Source organism: Actinia tenebrosa, unplaced genomic scaffold, assembly GCF_029948245.1.
Source record: "Actinia tenebrosa isolate PJP-AT-01 unplaced genomic scaffold, QUT_ActTen_1.0 PGA_scaffold4__44_contigs__length_22323623, whole genome shotgun sequence".
Taxonomy (NCBI): Eukaryota; Metazoa; Cnidaria; class Anthozoa; order Actiniaria; family Actiniidae; genus Actinia; species Actinia tenebrosa.
This window is the reverse complement of record NW_028292581.1, coordinates 601646-621163: the sequence shown is the minus strand read 5'-3', so window position 1 is coordinate 621163 and position 19518 is coordinate 601646. Positions and strand designations below refer to the sequence as shown.

Here is a 19518-nt window from a genome sequence, read left to right as displayed (position 1 = left end):
TAATACAAACTTTTATGAAGCAGCGCAGTTTGAGCTATAAATACCTGAATTTTGCTGGATATTAAAAAGCGGTGTTAGCTTATGCCGCAAAAATCTTTGAAGGACAAAATCTAAAGAAAATCAAGTTTTCAATAATATTTGCACCGATCCCTCCCCTCCCTCACCATTTTCTAAACATATGATGATGTCATGGTTCCACGTCTCGCTCATGCGCGTTCCTGCCGACACAGATTATAATCCAAGATGGCGGCTTTCAGGTTGTTATTAGTCTGTTCTGTCCTTCTTGTTTTTCCGATATCTTCGGACTCTCTGCCAGAACCTGGAAAACAAGAGATGGTGTTTCCAACGGTAATGTATCTCTGGCTTTATCTTTCATGCGTTTTATCCATTTTTTTTGTCAAAACATATTCGTTTTCGTCGATGCATTTGGGTATTTTGGAAAAGGAAAAGCTATACGTAGCTAGTCGTTTAATCTTAGTATTCTTTTACAGTCTGAGACGCATAAAACATTTTCAAAAGCTTTATACGAGGGAACGACTATTTCTGTTAAAGGTAGGTTTTTTAAAATTATTTTTTATTTTACTAATTAGATAATTTGAAGACGTAGATTAACAAGCTTTTAAAAAAGCTTACATTAACAGTTTAAGGTAAATTTTATAGTTATTAAGCTTATATCTTGAATTTATGAAACTAAATGCTCAAAGTAGAAATACTTGCTTGATATCTTAAATGTCTCCTTTTTTCCCTTTTTCAAATGATGTAAATTGATAGTTGTAAAGACTTATAAGTTAATATCATGTTCACGAGTGTTTACTGTAGGTTCCACGTTAATTTACACCTTCAGGTTTTGAACTATGTTTGGAAACTCCCAAGTTGGTGACTAACTTCGGAACTTCAAAACAAAGTTCATTATGAACTTCAGAACTTCCCGCCAAAGCTTGGAAGTTGGTTTAGTATATATAATTTGAAGTTCCCGAATGAATATCGCAAAGGAAATCCAGAAGCTCCTGTTTGAAAATCAAGTTGGTTTGCTGCAAAATAAGCCAACCAAGTTTTGAACTTTAGCGGGAGGTTTAGAAGCTCATAACAAACTTCGTTTCAAAGTTCCGAAGTTGGTTGCCAACTCGGGAATTAAACTCAAACTTTTTTCTTCCTTTATTTCCCTCTCTTTTGTTTCTTTTCTTTTCTTTAGAGGAGAGGGTCATCAGTAAAAACATAATCTTTTGTGGAGGATCAAACCTTTTTATTTTGACAAAAGCTGTTTCATTAATGACTTGATAGGAGGGTCATAAATTTCTTACTGAATAAGAGGAGGAGGGCTACAACCATCTGCAAATACCCCAGCTCTCCACCTCTTCGATGAAAAACACATCTGCACTTGATAAAGATTATCATGTCAGAAATTAAATTGTTTTATTTGTTTTTCTTATAATACTTGTTATTACAGGAAGTTGTTCTTCTATTGAAGAAAGTACGCCAACGATAAAAATCAGTTGGAAGCTAATATACTCACAGTGTGCTGAACAATTTATGGGATTAACGGTAAAGTTCATTATCAACATATGACAAGTTTTAATGTAAAGCATACAACGTATAACAAAGTGCATGTCCACGATTATATTGGTGGGATACAGAATTGGCCTTATTTTGAAGGTTGTTTCTGGATGCGAGCTAAAAACAGAGCTTAGGATTCTCACTTAGGAGAGCTGGATTTTGGGTTTTTAGGATTCAGGAATTGCGACTCAGGTTAATAGCTGGATACACAGGGTTGCCAATAAAATTTTTGCTAGGCGGTAATGAAATTGAAATAGGCAGTAAACCAGAAATGTAATCAAGATATAGTTGTCACCAGTCTCACTCTTCTCACAAAAATTCTAGATGGCGGACAATGATTGTTGTAGTTTCGATTGTGTTGCAGTATTTCATAGTACAACAACAAAGATTGGGTTAAAATTTATTTTTATTCACACATTTTGCTAGTTTAAAGAACTTTAATCAAGATTTACAATTACATTGGGAAGTGGCTGAGTAGGCAGCTGAGTTGGTGAGAGAATTGGCTGAGTAGGTGGCCGAATTAGCAAGAGTAGACGGCGGAATCTGCCGGTTGCTGCCTTCTATTGGCAACCCTGGATACAGGATTACATGCATAAGTGTTATTTATTACTTCATTAAAAACAATAGCCTCCTACACAGACATCCTTGTGTCTGTCACTTAATGTTTCCCTCTCCACGAACGTCTGCTTACTTGGGCAGAACATTCCTTTCCAAAAATTGATCAGTCAGCATCAGTGAATCTAGAAATTGAATGCATCAGTGCCGTAACATCACATTCTGCTAACATGAATTGCTCCTTTCTTTCTTTGTTCTTTATTATAGGAAAATATGATTAATGTTTATTGGGATAAAACATATAATCATGAAATCCATGGTGAAGACACTGTCATATGTAATAACAATATCCATTTGTCAGTAAGTACAGCTATTATAAAAGTACAGTACTTCAGATGTTGGGAAAGCACTCTTAAAATGCCAAAAATCACTTGCCTACTGCTCTTGATTCTTGACTTTTTCTCATGCTTTCCCACCATCATGTATGTTCACAAATCACAATATAAACAAGGAAAGTGATTCCTAATGCTTGAGTATGATATTACTTTGATCATCTTTCTTTGAAAGAAGTAGGTCTGTTCAGGGCTTAACATGATCAGTCATTGGACAATCAAATCCTTGCCTTGCTGGTCATTTTGAACAAAATGTTAAGCCAGAAACAAGGTGTGACCAAGCTAAAAGTAATTTAGTAGCCTGTAACGGGAACTAACCGGAGCTATTGTTAATTTTTGTATGATAGTCATAATGTTTATTGCTAAAGCTTTTATTATTTTTTCCATTCTATGTATAAAACTTGGATACTGCACCCACCTTAGGTACAGAGGAATCTGTACAGAGATAGAAAATATATCATTAAACAAGGTCAAGTGCTTATTTTTTTGAAACATTTACTTCTATAGGATATGACATCACAAGAAGAATATAATTTCAATGACACTCTGCCTAATGCTGCAAAATTTAAAAAGGTTTGTTGTAATTCTAGTGTGTTACACTTCTATTGTTTTGGTAAATACCAGTATACAGGGTATGCCATGCATACAGTTACCAATAACCTCTGAAAAACTGCTTAAATTGCTTCAGTTTATACTGCCATCTTTTATGATCAGGCATTATACAGGCTTAGCCTGACTTACAAGTTACAATCTATTCTTATCTAGACACAAAGTTGAGTGGCCACAGTTAGGCGCATTTCCCTGTAAATGATGAATTTGAGAAAAAAAACTATCGTGGCTTCAAGTTGCTTAAGAAAACATGTACTGATGTCTAAAATTTAAGCAACTTAATTCTTAAAATAATTAATTTGGACAGTTTGTTGAGAGTCTTGTTCCAACCCTTGCTATTGTACATTTTGTACAAAAGGTCAAAGAAATAATTGCAAAACCGTTATTTGTTTTTAATATTTGTGTCTTAAGGATAATGATGGAAGTGATCAAGAGGAGGTAGCAAAACCAGTTGATGGAGGAAAGACAGGAAAACCAAATCCAGGTAAAAATGGAACACAAGCAGAAGAGCATAGTGAAAATAACAATGCAACAGATCAGCGCACTGCAGAAATTAGGCAAGAAAGAAGTGCAGAAATGGAGGTGAGATATCTGGGAAAAAATACTGGATAATATAGTATTTGAAATAGTCGTATTCCTTAAATAAATATAATGTATGTAAATGATATGGTAAATAGAACTAATATTTAAATTATTTAGTTAAAATGATAAAGCCTTCTGTAGCTCTTTTACAATTTTGCAACAGATCTTAGGCTATACCTGTATATTGACTTGTCACAAATTTTAGTTCATATGGATTTTGATCAATCCAATGTGGTTGATCATGTCGAATTGATCCAATTTTTCCAAAAACAATGGATTGAGAACTACCATGGTGTGATGAATGCTATAGCCAGCCTTTAGGTTTATTTTTATTCACAAACCCTTTGCATCAATGCACATGCAACAAAAAATCATTCTTTTGAAAGTATGAACTCTCATATCTTAAAGATGTAAAGGTGCTGACACACGTTGCAACATTACATGCAACATAGCAAGCAACAAATTTGAATTGGGGTGACACATTTTGCAACAAAATCATGCAACATCGCTTATGTTGGCCTGCTTTATTAAGATATTTGGTCAGCAGTTATAAATTGGGTGCAAGCTGATTGGCTGGAAATTTCAAAATGTTGCAGGTAATGTTGTGGCCATGTTCACATGATGAAATTTGTTGTGAGCAATGTTGCATGCCATGTTGCACCGTGTGTCAGCACCTTAACAGTCAGTGATTGCTTATCAATTAAATAGGACAAAGAGGTCAAAACCCTTTTACGTGTGAAAAGAGATAATGAGGTAAATGGTGGTGTTCCAGCATCAAATACAAAGAAACAAAGGAAATCAAAGAAAACTAAAAACCAGGTATGTATTATGAGAAGAATGGTGGCTGCTGGGTTCCATTAGTTTGTTTGGCATCAGTTATTATGTACAGTAACATGCCCAAAAATATGGTTAAAAATGATCAATCTGTCAACAAGCTGTCAAAGAACTAATAATAATGTGATAGTAATATTAATAATAATAGTAATAGTAATAATAATAATGATGATTATTATAATAACAATTTTGTTCAAGAACAAAAAGGCCAACTCCTTATGATGTACATAACTTTGATATTGACATTGACACTGTCCAAGGAGCCATTAAGTCTTCTACTTAGATTAACTTTCAAATATGTTAATTTTTTAAAAAAACTTTAACTATTTTTTATATTTTACAAATATGTTTTTATCGATAAATAAGTAATTTGTACATATATTTGGTATTTTATATTCATAATCTCTTTATTAACATTATTATAAATTTTATTATTATTATTATTATTAATAGTTAATTGAATTCTATTATAAAAAATATATATATATTTTATTATAATGGCATTGAGATTATGAACTTTAAATCCTATAGTTTTTCATTTTATTTTTGTTTATCATTATCTTAAAATATTAAGCATTGGAACTTTAGTAGCTTTGGAGCGAGTGTATTTCTATTAAGACATGCATACACTATAAAGGTTTATTTAAATAAAGTATTATTATTATTATACAATAATAATAACAATAGAGTGCACGCACTAAAACCGTGAACATTAATAGTACTAATTAGTACTATTTCATACAGAATCCTTTGTTTTATATTGTTGGAATATCACTATTTAGTGCTAAAAATTAGTATTTGTTTCACGGATTTAGTGTGAGCACTCTAACAATAATTGTAATAATAATAATTTTTGAAATATTTAAAATAATAATAATAATTTTATTCCAAAATACATTACCTTCATTTCTCACTAAGAAAAATAAAACAAGTGTATTTTGTATCTATATAGATAATATATATGATGTATAGATTATCTCTTCATACATCCTACAATAAAAATATAATAATAATGCTAATTATACAGCTTCTTATTAATCCCATATAGGTAACTGTCCAATTATTTTCTTAATTGGACAGGCCTTGTTGATATGGGATTAATTAGGCAGCTATATAATTAATAAGTAATGGGATTTCATGCTCCCCAATTAAGAAATAATTAGACTTGAAAAATTCCTCTGACTGCCAAATTGGACTCGGCCTATGGCCTCATCCAATTTTGGAAGTCCTCGGAATTTTTCTCGTCCAATTATTTCTTAATTGGACAGCATGGAGTCCTATTACATATACTAATTACAAAGTATACAAGCTAAATTAGATGATTAATATATAATAAAATATATTTCATGGGGGAAAAAAAGGATACAATGATATATCTATTTATAATGATAATAATGATAATAATTAAAATCTCCATTTCAAATACTAAAAGAATAGTTGCTAAATAAATTTCAAGATTAAAATGAGCGCAGATAAATATCGGTTTTATATTTACATACACATAAAAAAGCAAACCGATAAAGCCTATTTTATAAAATATGTAAAGCGCATTGAGACAATGTGAAAATGTGCTATATAAGAACCCCATTATTATTTTTATTATTATAAAAAATTAAGTTTTGTTGGTAGTAGCATTATTGAGGGAGAAGTCCATGCTTGTAGTGTCAAGTGTTGTTACAATAATAATGATAAAAACTAAAAGAAAAGAACTAATGATAATAATAGTAATAATAATAACAATGATAATAACGATAACAATAATAATAATAATAATAATAATATCCAGATGGAGCAAATTACTAGTATTACAGCAGCGCTGCCATATTACTGTTGTTCTATGGTAAAGTTTTATTTACTAATAATGTGCGTGAAATCTCACTTGCAAATTAAACCTAAATTTATATTTGGTTAGCAAAAGGATGGTCTGGTCAAACCTTTTGTTTGTTGGCAAATTTGTTTAATTAAAATGGTCAACCATCGATCAAGTGGCCAGTTGACCTCAAGTCCACATCAAATAACATTTGTCATGAATAATTCCTAATCTTTATATTTTTGTATCGGCTCTTATGTTCTAAGCAAAATCAACAGATTCATAAGCATGATAATCCAGAGTTTTGAATGAAAATTAAATACTGGTCAAATGGTCACAGTATTAAGGAAGATATTCCATGCTCTCAGAGCATCGATAACACAGTTCAAAATTGTCCCAGATACTGAATCGCACCAAAAATCACACACGATACAGTGCCTTTGGTATCTTAATGACATATGTGTATACGTACTTCAAATTCAAAATTATTTTGATAAGACCAAAAAATAAAACCTATCACTCAGTTGTGTTGGAAGGTAATCATCATCTAGATTGGCTGGCACCAAAAGTGACGAGGATTTGACAAGCATGAAAAAGGGGCAGTAATTCATTTCTTACAGTATTGTCTACTACAGTCTCTACTTTTCCTCTCCCTTCTCTATACTTACTTGGCTTAAATCTACAGTATGCATGTGCACATTAATCCCAAATTACTCCCCCTTTATGAGTTTGGAGGGAACAATGGGGCTGCTAACAGTCTAGACCTTCTTCGCTAGCTGACCTACATTAATCATTAATTGGTGTTATTGTTCAAGAGAATTTCGATTTGCACTGTATGACCCACCAGGGGAACTATTTAAGTCAAATCCAACTAATGGTCTATCAACAATACTGCATTCTGATTGGATGAGGCTATAAGTTATAGCCTACTAGTGGCAAAAAGTGCCAGCTTTGAAAACCAAAACATTAAATTTAACTTGTTTGCATCTACATATTCGTCTCCAACGAAGGACTAGCGTCCGAAGCGTCAGTTTTTTCATCTTTTCACAGCGTATAATTTACCTTTTTATCATTACCATATATATTTGACCGATTAGTTGGATTTGATTATAACAATTAGTCTTCTCACCCTCATGGCCCAAGTCAATATCCCATCAATCTTTGGCCTCATGGGCTATTGACTCATAGAGGAAGCCCACCAATACGAGAATCAGTCAGACCTTATTATAATGATAGATTTATATGTATTTCTAACTTTATTTTACATGTACTCTTAAAGAAAAAGGAGTCTAATATTCCTAAAACTAAGAAAAACCCAAAATCTAGTGAGGTAAGTTATTGTTTAGCAAAGTATTATTGTCTATGCTTGAAATGTTAAGAAACTGATTTGTCACCTTTGGTCCAAACCTCAGTTGTCCATTTTCAAAAACAGTTTCCTCTAAATCCTCATGCCTTAACATGATATGTTTGAGTGAGTCTTCCAAGACATTGTTTTTTTGTTTTTTTTTAGAAATCAAGACGTATAGCATTGATAAAGCGAGATGGTATCTATATGCTGATAGTAACTGTGATGCCAGTAAAACCAGAGAAAACAAAGGAATCAGAGAAATCATCATTTCATTTGAAGTGTAAGTTGAAACTGCTGAAACTTATGTGAATTTGATAAAACCACAGGAAGCACAGGTGGTGTAGCAGTGAGAGCACTCGCCTTTCACCAGTACAACCCAGGTTTGAGTTGAGTTGTTTGTTGGCCTGTACTTCAAAGGTTTTTCTCCAGGTTTTCTGGTTTTTCTCCCTCTGCAAAAATCAACTAAATTGCAATTCGATCTAGAAAGGGCCTAGATGAAATTACTCTGTAATTCTAGTTCCCCTATCAAATTATGTGGTTTTTTTTTTTTTATAAGCGACTGTGACATGTATTTTGAGGTTGTACAGCTTGTTACCTCAGCGTATTCAGGTACAGCTGTAGCCCCTAGCAACCACTATGCAGCTTTAAGCTATCAAGGTTTCCCTAGCAACTGAGCTTTAGTTTCAAGGTATCAGTGAACCCTTAGCAAGGTATATGTATGTTAGGTATAAGCTGAGAATAATAATAATACTTCTATTTTGTTAATTTGATTTATGACAGTGGAAGTAGCCATGGAAAGCAAATCTGGTTACCTTTCAGCTACTGATTGGCCTCTGTTGCCTGTAAGTATCATTCATTGGAAATAAGTTTGCACTGCAAACTTTATTGTTATTGTTCATTATCACAACCTTAACCCTTTATGCCCCACAGGGTACCATGCTTACTAGCTGCCAAAATCCCAAGTGGTCTTAGCATGACCTTTGGGCTTATCAAAGTCAGGGCACTTCTACAACACAAATTGAATTGGAAGTTAGAGTGTTTGGTTTTTAGGAAAACTGGAGAATCTAGAGAGAAACCCTTGGATCGAGGGAGAAGCCAAAAATGTTTACTCATATGAAATCATACCCCAGACCTCAAAGGTGATTGTTTTGCCCTGACTGCTGTTAAACCCTGCTCATAGTGAGCTCAATTACCAAAATTAGCAGTGTATATGCAAGCTCGATAGCTGCAAGCTGCACTCTGAAGTTTAGTTTTTTGAGCCTGCCTTCAATTCAAAGTAATGCAGTCTGTACCTTTCATATTTTTGACTGGCGGCAGCAAAAAACCAAATTTCATCATGCAATTCGCAGCTACAGAGTTCGCATGCTTATGAAAATATCAGTAATGAATTTTGATGTATTCTTTTCAGTTCTATGGTGTCATGTCATTAGTGTACTTGTTCTATGGAATCATATGGCTCATTGTATCAGCATGCCAGTGGAGAGATCTCTTGCGAATACAGGTAAAATAACTTTGAACTCTAAAATCTCTTGAGGATTGCTAGTGTAAGTGTAGATAACAATAAATCCACCTACTATTTAATAAATAAAGGATGAAATGGAGTACATTTTATCTTTCCATCAAAACAAGCAATACTCATTTACTAGGTTACATGAATACAGTCAATTCAAAAAATCTTGTCGTTGACCAACTCAGTCCTATGCAACTGGACCAAAATGGACTAAGGGTAGGAATCACTGATTCAAGGGTTGACTGCATAATTTTATCTGATTAGTCATGCCTCAGGTTTAAAGAAAACAAGAAGACATAACTTTTATGCCTTAAATATCTTTGGAATTGGGAACCGAATCAACTGTACTTCTTCGTTCACTTAACCCATTAGACATACATTTAATGGTTGTTTGCTGTTATTATCTTATTACTGTCAGGAACAATTAATTCAGAATGAATATTGAACTGCTTTAGTGGTTTTTACCCAATTCATATTCCCTTTGAGTCAAGTCACGTAGAGCCAGTCGACATGAAGGATTTTTGAATTGACTGTCTATAAGAAGTTAACTAGGTCGAACATTTTACGCTAACCAGCTTGAAACTTGGAAATTATTTTATACCAGTTGTCATAATCGATATATAGTAACATAGAACGTAGAACATCGAATGCATGTGATCACTGTGTGATGTCATGAAGGACGCAGGGGTAGGCAGAACACATGAGAAGTGTTAGGAAATGCATAAAACATAGCAGAGTGTTTCTCAATAATTTTCAAGTTTTCTGACAGTCCCCAAGTGCTTTATATAATAACTGAACTCAGCTTGAAAAGCAAGGTTTTAATTTCTTCTATAAAATACATATAACAATAACTATTATTTTGGATATGACTGACAAAAATAGAAAGTGCACATGTGCATGCTTAGTACTCTCATAATGCATGCATTCCCAACCAATCAGCACGCAAGATTCAAAAAGGTATTTTATAATTTCTTTTATAAAATACAAATCACAATAATAATTAAGCTGGGTACGAATAATGCAATAGAAAGTTGAGTGTGCATGTGTGAGACACTAGATTAGCAGTGTAATGCATGACTCTGTTCAACAAGGGGCCATCCAGTGCCACGTTTAATACATGCTGTGTGCTCTCATAAAGCACAAACTCCCATATGATCAGAAAGCAGGGTTTATGCAAGCTTTTTAGGAGATATGAAAACTTTATTGACTTACGCTTTAATATGCAGCCCGTAAACTTCTCCACTGATCTTGTAAAGTGCCATTAAAGCATAATTATTATTTATCATCATCATCATCATCATCATCATCATCATCATAAAACGTATAAAATTATTTTTAAAAATATAGTAAAAAATATAGTTTTTTAATAATTTGTTTGTCATTCTCAGTTTTGGATTGGTGGTGTTATCGCACTTGGTAAGTTACCTTATACAGCTCTCAATTATGTTTAGGCCTGGGCCTGGTTGTATGGAGAGTGAATAGTCCAGTGGATAAGTTGATTCTGTTATTCAATAAATTTTTCAACTGGATAAGATTTATCTTCAGATAGTGCTATCCACCGTTCATACAACTGGACCCTGGTTTTTGGGACAAAGGTGGAGGGGGATACTTCTAGATGTACATGTACAGCTGGAGATTCCTCGAATTTTTTGTTTACGAAAGAAGGAAAATGACCACTTTATAAAGGATTCTTTTGGCATGTCAAGTGACCTGTCTTGTCACCAATATCTCCTTAACACTGAACTGTAGCCAACTATTCTCAACGTCAATTAAAAATCATAAAGTAAAATTTAGTAAGGGTGCAAACATTTAGCCGCAACAAGTCATAATAATAATGGGCACCTAGGATAAAAAAAAAAATTAGTATAATTTTAGACTTGAATATAGAGTTTCTAGAGCTGTGATTGGTCCAGTGGGCAGTGATTCTGAGACGATAATCATCGCTGTAGCCCTTTGATTATGAAGATTTCCAAAGTTTTCCAGATCAAAAGTAATACTTTACGTTTTTTTATCCTGAATTTCAACTTTTCTCTGATATTCATGTCTAAAATTATACTAATACAATTCCCCTCAGGCTCAGTGATTATAGTGATATTCACCTCAGCTTGGTAAATATTCCACTGATAATTACTTTGCCTTCAGTGAATAATTGTTAAATGTAAATGGTTTGACAAAGTTAGCCAAACATAAAGAAAATAGTATTTTTTTAATGGTTTAATCTGGGTTTGGCACAAAGCCTAGGCCTTAACATGTTTGAACTATTTTGATAAAAATGATATAATGAATGCCCATGTAAAAAAGGCAAGAGTTTATGTTACTTAATAGAGTCAGCATTCATTTCAGGAATGTTAGAGAAAGCAGTCTTCTATTCAGAATATAACAATGTTAATAACACAGGAGTTGCAAGTAAGTGTATCATTAACTAATAAAACCATTTCTTCGTTTAAAGGTTGGCATGAGAATACACTTGAATATAGATACAACTCAAAATCAAATAATTATTTTCTCAATGACATGTGGTCTGAAATAAGAATTCATTTAGGTCCAAGCTAAAAAGATCTGTCATAGGCAATTTTTTTTATAGTTTACTTGAAGATTAATTTTCCCTTAACCTTCACAGCCCCTGGCCTTGTGGTGTTTGCAGAGATAATATCAGTGGCCAAGAGGACACTGGCTCGTATGCTGGTCATTATTGTCAGCATGGGCTTTGGAATTGTCAAGTAAGTAGCAAGCCAGTCATTTGAAAAGTTCTGTACAACTAGAGAAACTTCTCTTGCATATATATAAGTTATGGATATGGTGGTGAATTCCACACCTGAGCCTGGTGCACCACTTGTCAGGCATGATATACTTGGCCATGAGTAAAATTTATGTGTGAGTTAACGGTATGCACTTATATATGTTAAAGCTTTAATAATTTATTTTATATGAAGCAGGGTTTATAGGGGCTGTTACAATTGCAGTGAGTGTTTAATATGTAAGTGTTTTCTTATTGCAGACCTCGGCTTGGAAAATCTCTTCATCGAGTCCTGGTTGTTGGTGCTTTATACTTCATCATTGGCATTGTTGAGGGCTATCTACGATCACACAGAGTGCGTAGAATTTATTATTCTAGTGTATCGACATTTCTCTCTTACTTTCTTTCATTCTCATTTCCATCCATTCTCTTTTTTCTTTAACCATACCAAAACAGAGACATCATTTAATTTTGGTTCAGTTTTAGGATCTACCTAATTATTCATTACAAATTCAGAAATATTCCCCTCAGATTTTCCTCGTTCTCTTTTCCATCCCTTCCTCTCCGTTCACAAACCATAGTTCTAATCTTAGAGTTTTAAACTTTAAGTCTTTTTATTCTTTGGAGCTACCAAATTTGATCACAAAGTTAAAAATATTTTCCTCTCCTTTTTTCTCTATTCCCATTTCCGTGCTTTCCTCTCAGTTCACAAACTATAGTTCTAAACAAAGAGATGACTTGTATTATGAAGTCTTTTTCGTACTTGAGAGCTATAGAATTTGATTACAAACTTATGTATATTTCCATCTTATTGTCCTCCACTATTACATCCTTTTCTTTCATTTCATAAGACCTTTTGTTGTTGTTGTTTTTTGTTTAACATACCTGATTTCTTGATGTGGAGTTGTTGCGGCTAAAGTATGGCTCACAATACCTTACTTCACATTTACTGTAAATATTTAATTACGTTTAGCTCAAGGCAGACCCAAGCAAGGAGCAGCTAATTGCAGGAATTCCTTTAGCTGTTCTCGATGCTGCTATCTGCTGGTGGATCTTCATGTCTCTGGTTCAAACCACCCGCACTTTGAGGATCCGACGCAATGTCATCAAGCTCTCCCTTTACAGGCACTTCACCAACACTCTGATCTTTGCCGTCCTTGGTAGGTCCACGTTTTATCTTTACACGACCCAAAGAAAAGTTTTGATTTACTTTACATTTACCTTATTTTTCCATGCGGCACCTTGCAACATTTTATTGGTATACTAGCTGTGGTTGAAAATGAATATTTCTGTGGTTGATGTGGGTAATAAAAGGAAATCTCGTTCACTAGAAACCTTTTTGAGACTCTACGCCAAGCTGATAGGTCTCATTGCTGACACAGAGGTTGACTCGAACCACTGACCAGTGACATTCAGAATCACTATTGCAGCTACACAACCAAGTCCTCTTATGTAGGTGCAATAAATGCAGCCAATTATGAAAAAATACACAAAAATCTTGCATAGCAAAAACTAGCTGAGTGAGCAAAAGCACTTGCAGTAGCAATGTAATGTGTGATGATAGTCTTAGCAGTATCCCTAACCTGACCCGTACCCCAGTTGAATTTGCTTGCTAATAACCATATCTACGATTGTTTTGTTTCCTTTGTTCTACAGCTTCAGTTGCTTACATGATTTGGTCAATCAAGACTCACAAATTCGCCGAGTGTATAAAGGTTAGTCATATAGTTTTGTTAGCTTAAGGTGTGCACTGTTTTACAATGAACGTTTAAGAGAGGTGAGGTGGTTAGGAGAGGAGATAGTCAACACCTTTAGGGAGGCTTTTTGGTTTCAAGGGAGGGGTCCATTAGTGTCGTGATTCCCACGCAATGTCTAACATCAATAATACCCCGTCAAGTTATCAAGACGAGTGATTGTAGATAGATTTTCTTCCGAAGTACTAGCATCTTCCTCGTATGCTACTTGGCCGTATGCTACTTGGCCGTATGCTACTTGGCCGTATGCTACTCTGCCATATAAGTAAAATGAGGATTACATGTATGTATGTTTGTAGAGTATATCAATACATGTTTTATTTTTATCGTATCGATCATTTCCTAGGCGTCTTTCATTTCGCGGTATTAACGTGCAGACAGTCTTCTCATACGGCAAATGTGGAGTAGAAAGTGGGGAAGAGGAATGAATGGCTGGGATTGTTATCGCTTGTTAAAGCTTGTCCATTATTTACAGCATTTGGCTGTGAAAATGTTCCCAAAGAAGCGTGGTGGAGTAGAAAGGGAAGAGGTGTGAAGGGGTGCTGTTGTCATCGATTGATTTAGCTTGTCCACGAACTAGCTAGACTGTATTGAAAGCATTCCTGGTTGAGGCGCACCACGATCTTAGTTCTTCGTTTCACACAGGAATGCAATCGGGAATGCAATCAATGCAAACTACAATCCACCTGGTTGTAGTAATTGGCATATGAATATTTGGAATACTGATCAAATTATCTTTGTCGACAGGATTGGTCGGAGTTATGGTTGGATGAAGCGTTTTGGCATTTCTTGTTCTCCATCATTTTACTTGTCATCATGGTCCTCTGGCGACCAACTGCCAACAACCAAAGGTAAGCGAGGAAAAACTTTTCCTTGAGCTCTATTGCATAGGGTTTTTGTTTGCACATCCTTCGACCTTGTTACCTTTTAAAATGGCGACGTTGAGAGTTAGGTACGGCAACGGTATGGGGGAGGGGGGAGAATTAGGGAGATGCTTGTATTTAGACTAGATAAAACAGCACGCACGACTGAACCCTGATGGTTTACAGAATGCTCTTCCATCGGGTATATATATAGGTAAAGGGTATGGTAGGTATATCTGTAATTTTTCAACAATTTTAAGATATACTCGCTGTACTCGAATGGGGCACTTGCTATTTACTCGGAAAAACCGGAAATTCCGGTTGGAAAACAAATGGTATGTGTCATTCCGATGGCAATAGTCCGGAAGACTTGGTGTTCAAATTTAAAAAGTAATCCACTTTTCCCGCTCTTTTTGGTTCTTCCGGTAGACACGTGTACCATTTTTCACGAGGCAAAGTTTCCTGCTCGCTCCTTACATTAGCATACGAATTTCCAACCGGATGGATTGGTTTAAATGAAAAGCAGCCTAGCGTTCAATCCTTGATTAATCCAGCACTTGTTCCATTAAGGTATGCCTTCACGCCAATCGTTGACTTTGATGAGGACGAAGAAGATAACGTTACTCTTTCAGAAGCTTTCGGCAAGTATAATAAATACTAAGCATTCGTAGAGAGAGGTCCTGTCCACCCTTATCCGGATGTTTTGGAAATATATTTTGAGATTTTTTTGCAATATTTTTGGGAAAAAAAAAAAAAAAAAAAAAAAAGAAAAGTTTTTTTAATATATATTTTCTTTTCCACTAAACACAATGATTTTTTCCCAATTTTTAATCGATTATATTTATTGTATTATTTTGTTCTTTTGGGTTGTGGGTTTTATTGGGTTTTGCCGTTCTCGACATGTTCCCTTCCCCTACCCCCACTCCCTATGTAGCACTTTTTGAGAGGTGAGAACTGAGAGAGAGATTTTCCAAACATGAGAAGAATCTATGTGAATGAATGATGTCATAATTATTTTGTTTGTCAAACAGATGGAATGAAGATGAGGAACACTAGGACTGAAGTGATCGTCGATGGAGATTCCAAAAAGAAGGCTGTAAGTTGCGTTAGTTAATACAACCGACTGAGAATCCCCCCTCCCTCCTCCCTTCTAACCCCCACCTCCCTCCTCGCTCCCCCTCCCTCTACCCTCCTCCCATCATACCTGAGATTCGATTGATTGTTTTTATCTTATAATTTAGTTTGGTCAGGTTTGAAGTAAGTTTTGTATAAGTATACTTTTGGACTTCCCCGTTCCCCCATCCCTCAAATATACCAGGATCCGCCCTTTAAATCTAGATGTTGTATACTAAGAACATTAACAAAATGCACTATGCGTTTTTAGTTTTAAGAGCCTATGAAGGCAAGCTTTAATTCCAAAATCTTTCATAATCAGAGTATTTTAACAATTATTTCTTTACCTTGGTGTTAGGAGGACGATCTTAAATGGGTGGAAGAAAACATCCCATCTTCTGCAGCAGACGCGTAAGTCGTCTTCATGCTCAGTTGTCGTCCATTCTTATGATCCGTTACATTTATTTTTACGTTGTTTTTTCAAATAAGTGGTTCTAATCTAACTTTATATTCAACATTGATAGGGTTTTACCAAGTGTTTTGGACTCAGATGAGGTAAGTTTAGGAAATACTGTTATTTCTGTCACTTCACTATCATTCACGAAACCTTATAATTACTTGTCTAACGTGCTGCGTTATTCCATTTGTTGCGTGCCGTATTAAGCACAATGATTTGTTAATAGGCCCTTTGCAGTTAACGGTCAAGTGTCTGTACTGGTGAGCAAAATTTTTTTATTTTATTTCAAATTGGTGATTCTTTTTAGCTACTTGTAAAGAGCTGAACGAAACGATGTGTAACCAGTGTGTCACGAAATGCAGTTTTATTACGATCTCTCGAAACAGGTTGTAGAAAGTGTGTTTGCTCACCAGTATATTTCACCCATGGGAATCAATATGTTCATTCATTTGCTCCGAGTGAATTAATCAGCACGTGATTATTGAGCTGCAAAGGGCGTATTCCTCCTGTTTACTTCTCGAGTGTCTTATGCGTCTTTGGTTAATATTTACACACACATCACGTATACAGATGCTTTTAGAATGTGCACCAGTTTATTATGCGCACGCAATAGTCTTTTGCGTGTTCTATCTTCTACGGACATGCATTAGAGTGCATACCATATTTCCGTGAAAAAAGCACACATTTGCATAAATTAATAAATTCAGTAGACCTCAGTAAATCGTAGACCTACGAAACTGTTCACTAATTTGTACAATTTTTAACCTGCCACTCTTTGCACTCTTTTAACCTGGCCTAATCTATTATGTATTAAATTATAAGTGAAATTTGTTATCTTAAATATCTTACTTCTTTGTTGTTCGTAAATATTAAATATTTTTTATTTTTCAGGAATTGATGACAACCAAGTTCGAAATGTCAAAAATGGAGTAGTCGATCAATCAGTGATTACCATCGAAGGTAAGAAGACCAAGCTAGTAATATTAATGATTGTCAGACGATTGTTAGATTTTTTTTCGTTACTACACTCAGTGTTCGATAATAGAGCAGTTTTCAAACGTGTAGGAAACGATACGGCAAATCCGTAGCCGTACCGTAGATATACCGTAGCCGTACCATATCTGTAACTCCGCTAGCTGATTGGGTGAATTACTGAAAGACAATGGGAAGCCATTTCATTGTCACGATATGTCCTACCCTGTACGTGGTGTAAGTCAGTACCATATGTTTGCCACTTATACGAAAACCGCTCTATGTCAAAATCGTGCAACAGCGCGACATTGCTGCGTGGGCTGCAAAAGGAATGCTGTTCATTTTACCATCACGCGTACGACGAATTCTCTTTGTTGCACAACGTGTAGCCTTTTTACTTGGTAAAACGGACAAAATTTGATCATCGTCTCGGGAAGCAATATCGCTTTGTGATACAAAAATGCGAGCCTTGTGGCTTGAAGACTTGGAACGTTTACCCTACCTTTGCAAACACAAGACTTGGTTTACTACTGTCATAAGCAATGACACCAGAACTAAATAATGTTAACGAAGAATTCATGGCCATCATTAAATGATTAAAATTTTAACTTTCTTTATTTTCTAGAAAGCACCACTGGCCTCTGCGCTGCAAAGACTGAAATGGCTTACCCTTTGTGTAAAAAGAATTAAGCATTTGGTATCAAAGTACCAAATGAAAATGATATAGGGATGTCTAAAGCTGATACTTAGAAAACCATATAAAACTAGATAATTTGTCCATGGACACATTTTCATTTTGCATCTCAACCTATTACTGTGCAACTTCACCAACCAGAGCCACGCAGACAAATTTGCATACATATTAGCCAATCACCATTGAGTATTTAAACAATAGAATCTGTACAAATTTTTACATTTTCCTCTTTAAAATGATATATTTTAATTCATACGTGTGTGTGTATGATCAGAAGTGAATAAGAAACAGTTTAAAACCCAGAATTCATTGATTCATCTGTTATGCAGTGTTATAGCAGGCTATTGTTTGGGTGGTATTGGTTGATGTAGTCGCAATGTGAAAAATATTTTAGCCGCAATATGGGTCATCAACCCGGTTAATTTTATAAAACGTGTTTAGTGGTGCAACTCAGGAACCGCTAAATATTTAAATTTAATCAAAGATTATTATGACGTAAAGCAGGCAATACGCTTTGAAACGAGACGTTTTTGAAGTTCCTGTGCCATCACGATGGTAAAATACTGTAGTAATGTCTCGTGATTTTCTCGCATTTCGAAATGTTTTCGTTAGATTAGTTTAAGGAAATGCATTTCCGCGTAAATAGTAGCATCTAAAGCGAAATAATATTTTGCATTCGTAATTATAGACCATTATTTTTCTACGTTGTATTAGATTACATAACATATATCCGTGAGAAAGTTAGCTGACACAATTGTACAAATTAGTACAAAGTTTTGTAGGTCTACGGTCTACTGAGGTCTACTGAACTTACTAATGTGTGCAATCTCTTACGAAGTTTTTCACGGATATATGGTATGCACTCTAACAGTACAATGAATCATAAAATAGCGTACCTCCTGCTTGGGTATCCTGGTTGACAGTTCGGAATTTGGATAGAAACATGGAAGCTTTCTTTCAAAACTCCTTTAAAACGTGGGTGCACAGACAGTGGCCTGGTTCTCGATAGCGACTCAAGCCGACGCGAGCAGAAGCACGAGCGCAAAAACACAATCTTCCATTCTTTTGCGTTTGCACATGCACTATTTCAAGTTGCGTCGGCTTGTGTCACTAGCTAAGTGTCGTGTACATTGATCTAATTGTGTCCGTATTCTATGCAGTTTAGACGATAGTTTGATAACTTCACTAAGTATACATCCACTCGATCTTCTCCATGTTAAACTTATTTAGACCCTTAGCTTGAAATACACCGGAAAAATTCTAAGCTGAGATTTTACGTATTTTCTATTAATTTTCTGTTTTTAAAACCACTGATTTTCACCCCGTGTATACTTCGCGCCCGTCTGATCTTTTGAACTTACATTGGAAAATATTCATGGGGGACTTAATTTAATACTTGTAGTCTTCACCAATATATCCGTTTAAATGTGGTATTATACTAGAGCAGATATTGTATGACTGTGAGGCACACTCGTATGCCCCTTCTTCTGATTGGATAAAACTGACTAATCGGGCTTTGATTGGACCATTAGGTATGAAACCGTGACCGTGCCGATTGTACGCAGTCCTGCAAAATCTAGCGTTTTTTTACGATTGTCTTTAGAGTTTCTCTTTCCTTTAACCATTTAACAAGTTAGTCATCAAGCTCCGAATACACGCAGCACCTTTATCGGTTAAAAACACTGACAGCATCATGACTTTATTTTTGTTACATTATCGGCCAAAGTGAAAATT

The 19518-nt window shown here is 35.0% G+C and overlaps 1 protein-coding gene across 1 annotated transcript; it reads left to right on the top strand.

Annotated features, from left to right (window-relative positions):
* The first annotated feature begins 220 nt into the window (after positions 1-220).
* LOC116307110 (Golgi-pH regulating cation channel-like) lies at positions 221-19048 on the top strand. The gene is made up of 24 exons (XM_031717257.2): positions 221-348; positions 492-552; positions 1448-1542; positions 2377-2469; positions 3009-3074; positions 3522-3692; positions 4401-4511; positions 7616-7666; positions 7847-7964; positions 8465-8526; positions 9093-9185; positions 10583-10610; positions 11538-11600; positions 11815-11914; positions 12193-12286; positions 12905-13091; positions 13588-13646; positions 14433-14536; positions 15119-15189; positions 15580-15644; positions 16020-16072; positions 16186-16216; positions 17010-17078; positions 17716-19048. Exons 1-23 carry the CDS (start codon positions 244-246, stop codon positions 17049-17051), a joined length of 1923 nt encoding a protein of 640 aa, XP_031573117.1. The 5' UTR covers positions 221-243; the 3' UTR covers positions 17052-17078; positions 17716-19048.
* The last annotated feature ends 470 nt before the right edge of the window (positions 19049-19518 follow it).

Bases quoted from the DNA above. Each gene is read 5' to 3' on its own strand.
- LOC116307110 (XM_031717257.2), top strand. From the start codon at position 244: ATGGCGGCTTTCAGGTTGTTATTAGTCTGTTCTGTCCTTCTTGTTTTT. The intron at 1,543-2,376 runs GTAAAGTTCATT...TCTTTATTATAG, and splicing joins AACAATTTATGGGATTAACG to GAAAATATGATTAATGTTTA. The intron at 16,073-16,185 runs GTAAGTCGTCTT...CAACATTGATAG, and splicing joins CCATCTTCTGCAGCAGACGC to GGTTTTACCAAGTGTTTTGG.